General features: G+C 48.4%; 2 protein-coding genes across 2 annotated transcripts; both read right to left on the bottom strand.

Moving 5' to 3' along the window:
* Positions 1-5,048: 5,048 nt before the first annotated feature.
* LOC113780363 lies at positions 5,049-7,229 on the bottom strand. The gene is made up of 4 exons (XM_027326170.1): positions 6,517-7,229; positions 6,106-6,466; positions 5,735-5,980; positions 5,049-5,489 (listed from the first exon to the last, which is right to left on the bottom strand). Exons 1-4 carry the CDS (start codon positions 7,227-7,229, stop codon positions 5,049-5,051), a joined length of 1,761 nt encoding a protein of 586 aa, XP_027181971.1.
* Positions 7,230-8,149: 920 nt separating this feature from the next.
* Positions 8,150-8,680, bottom strand: LOC113780362. Its single transcript, XM_027326169.1, has one exon. It carries the CDS (start codon positions 8,678-8,680, stop codon positions 8,150-8,152), a length of 531 nt encoding a protein of 176 aa, XP_027181970.1.
* Between the last annotated feature and the right edge of the window lie 312 nt (positions 8,681-8,992).

The following is an 8,992-nucleotide window of genomic DNA, read 5'->3' as shown; positions in this document are numbered from 1 at the left end:
CGTGAATAAATAATGTTTTAGTCCTTTAATGAAATAAAAGCTAGCGAGAGTGTGTGATCTCATTTAGGGTGCATAATATCACTTGCTTGAGATATTAATTCTACAAAATTTTACTGAAACCATGTGAAAATTGAATCCGAAACCAAAGCAAAAAATAGGGAGAAATGAACAGGAATATACTGAGCAGTTGCATCATCCTCAATTAGGTCTTCTTCTCTGATCAAGAAGCCAAAATAAATAAATAAATAAAGACTGAAAAACGAAAGTAAATGGGGACATAAGATCAAGTGTAAGGGTCCCTAGTAGAACGTAGAGTTGACCAAAGCCAAGTGTCGAAGAGATGATGTTGTAGTATAAGCAGAAATGGATCAAGTGACTCAATCTCAACAAGCATCCATCCAAAACCTTGAAAGACAAGTAGGTCAATTAGCCAAGGTGTTGACCGAAAGAAAGCAAGGGAGGTTGCCTAGTAATACTAAAGTGAACCCAAAAGAAGCTACTATGACAATAACACTCACTTCATCTGGGAAGGTGTTGGATGACTATGTTCATAAGTCTAAGGAGAAAATCAAGGAGCAAGAAGGAAGTGGGAGTGACGAGAAAAGCGAAGTTAAAAGTAAAATACAAGAGTCAGGCAAGGAAGTTCCTAAGGAAAATTACCTTATCAAGTTGCCCAAGGTTAAAACTTATGTGCCTCTCATTCCATTCCCTCAAAGATTGAAGAAAAAGAAGAATGAGGGGCATTATAAAAAATTTATGACAACATTGAAAAAGTTCCAAGTGCGTACCCCATTTGTAAAAGCCCTTGTAGATATGTCTACTTATGCAAAATTTCTCAAGGAAATCGTGTCCACTAAGCAAAAATTAGAGGAATTTACAACCGTTCCCTTGATTGAGGAGTGTAGTTCAGTGCTACAACATTCTCTTTCAATCAAGATGAAAGATCCAAGAAGTTTCACTGTATCTTGTTCTTTTGAAGGTATTTTTGTGGATAGGTGTTATATGAGCTTGAATCTAGTGTGAATTTAGTGCCCTTATCCTTTTCCAGGAAGTTAAGGTTTGCCGAATTTAATACTACCACAGTAATTTTACGACTTGCCGATCATTCACTGCAACATCCAGTGGGGGTAATCGAAGATATGCTCATCTGTTCAGCCTGTAGCTGGAACTGCTGCCCAAGTAGTTCCACTTGAGGCAGCTCCACTATGAGCTAGGGCAGGGCCTTCTAGGAAGCCCGATATCGACTTCGGGGAAGTGGATCTCATCCCTCCCATCCTGGATCAGGGTATGTGGACGAACTGGTGGGAAAATATGACATTCCCCCCCAGTTCGAAGCCCGAGCAGCCCAGCCCGGGGTTCGTAGCTATCTATAAGGACCAGCTCATAGCAGGTCTCCGTCTTCCCATTCCTCACTTTCTTTTCCAGATTATGATCTTCTGGGGATCCGAGTAACCCAGCTTGTGCCTAATGCAATTCGGTCGATCCTAGGCTTCTTTATGTTGTGCAGAATCCTTGAGATCCCTTATTCCTTAGAGTTGTTCGGGTTGTTCTTCCAGATGAAGGTTAGCGGCCACATTCACGGTTGGTTCTACTTAGCTCGTAAAAGCGGAGCAGAGCTTCCAACTCGTGAACTGTTTGCAGGTGCCCCTTCCTCTATTTAGGAGCGGAGCAGAGCTTCCAACTCGTGAACTATTTGCGGGTGCCCCTTCCTCTATTAAGGGTTGGAAGGCCAAGTTCTTCTTCTTGAAGAACACAGGCTTTCCTCCTCCGACCTGGAGGGAGGAAACCCAAGTGTCCGACCCCCTTTCTTCACCTCTTCCTGAGGCCAAACTGGATCGACTACTCGTTCAGGCTTGAGGTTGGGCGTGAAGGAATTTAATAACGCCCAACTCTGGGCAGCTGGCTTGATCCGAGCAGGCGTGGCGGCTCCTGCTCCTGACCTCCAACCCCTTGCTCCGGACGGCCTGGCTGCCTATAACTCCCCTCTTCTTTCTTTTTTTTTTTTTTAATCTTTTGTACGAACTCCTTTCCAGGGTGGACTGATCAGTTCTTTCCCTTCGTTGCAGTGAAGAGGTTCTCACAGTTGCTAAACCTTGGAGGAGCTGGCAGTTCGAGCACGCCTACCACTATGCCTTCCACTGCTCTGACCAGTTCGGTTCCTGCAGCTCCTCCTTCGCCAGTGCCAGCTCCTCAGGCCCCAGCTCAGTTTTCCCCTGCTGACGAGCCAGGGAAGAAAAAACGCAAGAAGTCCTCAGCCAAGAGGGCGTGAACTGAGGTGACCTCTTCGCCAGCTCAGGCGGAGCGAACTGCACTTACGGCCCCCCAGCTCGACCACTATGGGGTGAACTCTACTGAGCAGCAGGCCTCCTCTGAGTCACTCCCTGCAATGTGGCGATACAGAAACGCCACTCCTTTCAAGTAGCCGACCGAGCCGAGCTCGTACCCGCACCCCATGCACTTCTGCCTGAAGTGGGGGCTGTCGATCAACGATAGAGCTCAGTTCTTTGAGGCAGCTCGGGAATTCCTTCGGGGAGCGGTGCTCCCTTGCGACTGCAACTTCATACGGGTCGCGTCTCCTGCCGAGCTGCTTCAGCATTACTACCTCAGCACGGCTCAGGTTGGTCCGAACTGTCTCTCCCTTTTACTTTATTTCAATTCAGCTCAGTCTTCTTACTGTGCTTAAAATGTAGCTGAACGTGGCCGGCTCCGAGCTGACAAGGCGGTATGAGAACATGAATGAGACGCTGTCGTAGGTCGGGATGTCCAGGGGCAAATTGTCCGATCAGCTTGAGGCCGCTGATACCGAGCTGGAGACTTTGAAGAAGCAGCTCGCAGAGGCCCAGGCCGCCTGCGAACTGGAGAAGAAAAAGACCGCCGAGCTGACTGAGCAGCTAGAGAAGGAACAAAAGAAATCCGCCGAGCTTCCAAGTCAAATTGAAGCCGCTCGGGAGGAGAGGCACCAACTGGGCGTTCAGGAGTTCAAGAGGTTGGAGGGTTTCTTGAACGACCTGGCCACCTTGAATGGCCCAATCCTACAAGTCAGGTATACACAAGCCATGAACGACGTGCGGGCCCTGAATCTGTTTGGCTTCGACATTGGGTGATGGGTGAGCTACAACCCCAAAGCGCTCGAGCAAGTGGACAGGCTGGTCGAGGGGTACGCGCGCAGACTCAATTTGTCCGACCTGGTGGCTGACCCCAACTTGCCTGTGTCCACTCCTGAGCCCGAGTAGGAGCATCAGGGGAAAAATTAGATAGGACTCAGTATAGATATAGGTAGGACACCGAACTGAGCAGAGCTTGTTCGTTTTGTATGAACTCGCCCTTATAACTTTGCTTTTGGATGAAATGAAGTTTTATTTCAACACTTAGCAAAATTTCCTTCCTTTGTCATAGTATCTGAATACATATCCATGCGAACTGACTATGAGCGAACTAACTTGCACGAAATAACATCTAACATACGCAGAACAGTTTGTTTTTGTACAAGCTCCTTTCTTTGTAAATTGTCTTTTGGAATGAATGAATCAGTATCTTGTTCAACACTTAGCAAAATTTCATAGCTTTCTTATCATACTTGTCTGAATACACTTGCGAGAATAGACCCCCGGCTCATGCGAACTAACTTCAAGAATAAATCATACATAAAGTCCAGATCCATGTGCGATCGAATAGGCGCGAACTAACTCCCGACTTGTGTGAAATAATTCAAACTCAACTGAATGCATTTGTGGATTCTAACTCAGGTCACGCGTGAACAGAGTAACTGGGCTCTAACAAAAAAGTCTCAAATTTGAATTATGCCAAGTACGTGGGGCTTCCTCCCTATTGAGATGAGCTAACTTACAGTACCCTGTGCGATCGGTCTCCTTCACTACGTAGGGACCTTCCCAGTTTGGATCCAAGTTGTTTGTTCCCAGGACCCGACTTATTGCGTTCTTTCGTAGGACCAAATCTCTTGATTTGAAGGAGAGATGTCTTACCCTAGCGTTGTAGTGTCACGCGACCTGCTCTTTGTATTTAGCCATTCTTATGGCTGCTTCTTCTCTCTTCTGTTCCAGCAGGTCCAAGTTGAGCTACATCTCATCCTCATTATCTTGAGCTATGAAATTCTGCATCCTGCCCGAGGGCATGCCGATCTCTGCCGGAATTACCGCTTCTACCCCATAAGTTAAGACAAATGGAGTTTCTTGGGTGGCCGTTTGGGGGGCAGTTTGGTAAGCCCAGAGTATGGTAGGCAATTTATCCATCCATCCAATTCGGGCAGACTCTATTCGAGTCTTCAAGACGTGCAGAATAGTTCTGTTAACGTTTTCTACCTGATCATTAGCTTGAGGGTGTCCCACGGAAGTGAAGTGTTGCCGAATCCCAAACTTGGAGCACCATTCTCGAAAGGAACTGTCGGCGAACTGTCGGCCATTGTCCGAGACCATAGCCCGGGGTATGCCAAATTGACAAGCTATGTTCTTCCAAAAGAACTTTTGAACCGACCTATTGCTGATGGTGTTGAGTGGTTCGGCTTCCACTCACTTAGTGAAGTAGTCTATTGCCACCATCAGATACTCATAACCTCTTGGAGCTCGGGGAAATGGACCCAGTAGGTCAACTCCCCATTGGAAGAACGACTACGGGCTCTGAAGGAGGACCATCTCTTGAGTTGGGGCGTGGTGAACTGGTGCGTGCAATTGGCATGACCTGCACCTTGCCACTAGTTCAGCCGAGTCCCAGAAGATGGTAGGCCAATAGTACCCAGATATCATCCCCTTTTTGGCTAGAACCCGTGGGCCGACATGATTTCTACAGATGCCTTCGTGCAATTCGCGCAAGATGTAGCCCCCCTCTTCCGGCATCACACACTTCAGCCACGGACGTAAGTAGGATTTCCTATATAGTACTCCGTTTGTGAGTATATACCTCTGTGGCTTGAGGAGGATTTTTCGAGTCTCTACTTTGTTTGAGGGGAGCTCTCCGTTGGCTAAGTACCGCATAATAGGATCCATTTATGAGCTCATCACTTGAATCACTGCAGTATCCAACTATTCATATACTCACATTTTTCCGACCTCTACCAATACTTCTTTGCTCAGTATGCCCAAAGAAGTGGAGTCCAATTTAGAAAGGGCGCCAGCTCTTTTGTTCCAACTCCAAGGGACCTGTTCGAGTGTGAACTGCTTGAACAGACTCCTCAGTTCATACGCCTTGGCGACGTATTTCTTCAATGGCTCTTCTTTGACCTCATATTTCCTTAAGACTTGGTTCACTATCAGCTGCAAGTCGCTATCAATCTTTAGCGATTCAACCCCTAATTTCCGGGTTACCTCCATCCCCGTGATCAGAGTCTCATATTCAGACTCGTTATTAGAGGCTCTGAAGTTGAATCTCAAGGCATAAGCTAGTTCTTCTCCGGTGGAGCTGATTAGGAGAATCTCGACTCCACATTCTTCTTTGTTTGAAGCTCCGTCGACATACAACGTCCAGGTCGGGATGACCTGTTCGACAACCTTTTCGACCTCAGCTTGTACAGCAGGCTTTCGGCCTGTTCGACCTCAACTTGTACCGCAGTCTCTTTGGCCTGTTCGGCCTCGGCCGGCTTAGGGCCAGTTTCTTTGGCTTGTTTGGCCTTGGCTCGTATGGTGACCTTTCTGGCCTGTTCGGCCTCGGCCAGTTCAGTTTCCGCCTCTTTGGCCTATTCGGCCTCGGCCGGCTCAGCGCCAGCCTCTTCGGCCTATTTGACGTTGGCTGACATGGTGCCAACTTCTCCGGCTTGTCCGGCCTCAACTCGCCCAACCGCTTCTTTGGCCTGTTCAAGCTCGGCAGGCTTGGTGCCAGCTTTTTGGGTATTTCGCAATTGAGCGGTATATCTTAACGTAGTTGAGCGGCCTGTCCGAAACACCAGCTTTTGGACCTTGTCTTGCTCCCGAATTAGCACCGCACTGACTGCCTCCTCTCCCACAGTTAAGTAGAGGAACAGAGTTTCGCCCTGTCCGGGAGAGGTTAAAGTCGGCAATTTAGTGATGTGTGCCTTCAGTTTGTCGAACGCTTTTTAGTACTCAGAGGTCCACTCGAACTGGAGACCTCTTCTTAGCGCCTTGAAGAAAGGAGAACCTGAACTGTCAATTTCAATAGGAACCTGTTCAATGCTGCCATCCTACCAGTTAGTCGCTGCACTTCCTTTATGTTTCTGGGGGGAGTCATGTCCATAATGGCCCTTATTTTGTCAGGGTTAGCTCTTACTCCGTCTTTGGATATCGTGTACCCTAGGAATTTGTCCGACCTGACCCCGAAAGTGCATTTCTTGGGGTTCAACTGTATTCGAGAGCTTCGAAGGACGTCAAAAATTTCCTTAAGGTCCGTGATGAACTGCTCCTGAGTTCGGCTCTTTACCAGCATGTCGTCCACGTAGACTTTCATATTTCGGCCTATCTGATCCTTGAACAGCTTGTTTACCAACCTTGATATGTCGCGCCTGCGTTTTTTAGTTCAAACGGCATGGTGACATAGCAATAAGTGCCATACTCAGTGATGAATGAGGTCTTCTCCTGATCTCTCTCATCCATGGCTATCTGGTGATACCCTTTGAAGACATCCAGGAAACAGAAGATTTCGCATCCCATCATTGAATTCACATACAGATCTATTCGGGGGAGAAGGTAGTAGTCCTTTGGGCAAGTTTTGTTCAAATCGGTGAAGTCCACACACATTCTCCAAGCCTTGTCATCTTTTTTGACCAGCACGGGGTTGGCTAACCAGGTCGGATAGAAGACCTCCTTCATGATCTTGGTCTCTAACAGCTTGCCTATCTCTTCCTTGATGACCTCATTCCGTTCAGGCGTGAAATTCCTCTTCTTCTGCTTCACAGACCGAACACTGGGATCTACGTGTAGTTTGTGAACTGCCAGTTCGGGCGAAATCTTGGGCATGTCATCCGCACTCCAGGCGAAGATCTCGGCATATTCCTCTAGGAGGGATTCTAGCGCCCTCCGGGTCAGTTCGCTCAAGAATGAGCCGGTCTTGACCACTCGATCGGGCCTTTCCCTTCTGACCGGCAGTTCGAGCAGGCCCTCATCCGTCTCCAGTGTTTCTTTCTTCTCCACAGGCTCCCAAGGTTCTAAGTAGGCCGCTTGAGCTACCAACTTCTCCTTACCCTTGAGAGTTGCAATGTAGCAGGCCCGACCTACCTCTGGATCCCCTAGCACCTCAGCCACTCCTGCCAGCGTGGGAAATTTCATTCTAAGATGCAAAGTTTAGCAGACAGCTCGGAGGTAGACCGTCCCAAGATCATGTTGTATGACGATGGCTCCTTCACTACTGCAAAATTTATTAGGATAGTTCGGCACTTCGGCGACACCCCCACCGTGACCATGAGAGTTATCATTCCCTAGGGTCTCACCGGGGGACTTGCAAAACCAATCAAAGGAGTTCAGACTGGGATGAGCTGCTTGTCCTCTAGTTGCAATTCTTTGAAGGTCTTGTAGTATAGCACGTCAATGGCGTTTCCATTATCTATGTACACCTTCTTGACTTTGTAGTTGCATGTTATAACTTCTATCACGATGGCCTCGTGATTATTAGAAGCAAGTGGTACCGCATCTTCAAATCCGTAAATGATCTCTTTGTACATTTTCAATCATTTGTTCGAGCTCTCTCCACTAGGAAGTGGGCGGTTGCTCCGCCGAGCTGCGTGACTATCTCCTCCGACTGGTTCTCTCGCAATGGTATTGATCACCCCAACTAAGTTCTGCACTTCCTGTTCGGGAGTTCGGTCCCAGGGGTCTCAAGGTCGGTCACGGGGATAGTTCGCGTGTTCTTATTTGTATTCCCCTTGCTTCTGGTCAGTTCGCCCATTCCGAATGAACTGTCTCAGGTGCCCTCGTTTGATCAACTCTTCGATGTCTTTCTTGAGGTGAGGACAATTCTCGGTGTCATGCCCCACGTCATGATGGTAAGAGCAATACAAGTTTTGATCTCGTCTGCTCTTATTACCAACCAATTGCCGGGGAGGTCGAGAGAGACCTTCCTGTTCCATTACCGCGAGAACCTGAGCCCTGGGCGAGGTAAGAAAGGTCCAAATCCTCTCTCTTTCAAAGGATTTGCTCCTGGGTAAACAGTCGGAGGTATTCCTTCGGGCATGCGCAGGTCGCGCATCCCCCTAATCCGTGCTCTTTCTTCGTCTTTCGTCCCTCAGTCTTTCCTGCGCACTCTTCAAGCGATTGGCCTCTTCTGCATTAGCCTTCTCGTGAGCTCGGTCCAGTATCTCCCGATTTGACTTGGGAGGTTTCTCTACGAACACGGTATGTAGTTTCTGCTTGGGCAGTCTGTTGATGAAGGCGGCCATGACAACCTTATCGTCCTGATCCCGGACCTGAAGGGACTCGTTGTTGAATCGCACCATGTATTTGCGCAACGACTCATCAGGGTTTTGATGGATTGTCATCAGGTGAGCTGTACTCTTGGAAAAGACTCTCAACGAAACGAACTGAGCTGCGAACAGGCACGCGAGCTGATCAAAAGAGCAGAATGACCGAGGGGGTAGCCCTTGAAACCATTGACGCGTCTTTCCTTCCAGGAACATGGGAAATGTTTTACATCTGATTGCATCAGCAGTCGTTTGTAGGCGCATTTGCGTCAAGAATACGAACAGATGATCCTCCGGATCCGTGGTTGCATCATAGGATTTCATGCTCGGTATTTTGAACTTCGCGGGCAGCGGGTAGTTCTCAATTCCGGCACGAAGAGGGAGGCGGTATATTTGTCAGCCTGCGGATCTAGCAAAAGATCCAGTTCGTCTTGTATCTGGTACTTGTCTCTCTTTGGAGAGGGCTCCCTCCGCGGGAACCCTCGGAAGGACTCAGGGTGTTCTGTTCGGGAGTTCCCGTGAGAGGGCTCCAGAATTTCAATCTGTTCACGCGTGAGCTCCTTTCATGACCGCTTCTGCCGGAGATTGGGGCTTCCCATCCGAGACTCTGACGGCTTGATTCCATCTGCGTGCCTT

This window comes from Coffea eugenioides, chromosome 8, assembly GCF_003713205.1.
Source record: "Coffea eugenioides isolate CCC68of chromosome 8, Ceug_1.0, whole genome shotgun sequence".
Classification (NCBI taxonomy): Eukaryota; Viridiplantae; Streptophyta; class Magnoliopsida; order Gentianales; family Rubiaceae; genus Coffea; species Coffea eugenioides.
This window is presented reverse-complemented; position numbering and strand designations above follow the sequence as displayed.

Excerpts from the sequence above, each read along its gene's own strand:
- LOC113780363 (XM_027326170.1), bottom strand. The coding sequence starts at position 7,229 with ATGAAATTTCCCACGCTGGCAGGAGTGGCTGAGGTGCTAGGGGATCCA. Across the intron at positions 6,467-6,516 it reads AAGACCTCATTCATCACTGA|GCGCGACATATCAAGGTTGG; the intron begins GTATGGCACTTA and ends TAAAAAACGCAG. Across the intron at positions 5,490-5,734 it reads TTGGCACCATGTCAGCCAAC|GTCATCCCGACCTGGACGTT; the intron begins GTCAAATAGGCC and ends GTTGTCGAACAG.
- LOC113780362 (XM_027326169.1), bottom strand. The coding sequence starts at position 8,680 with ATGAAATCCTATGATGCAACCACGGATCCGGAGGATCATCTGTTCGTA.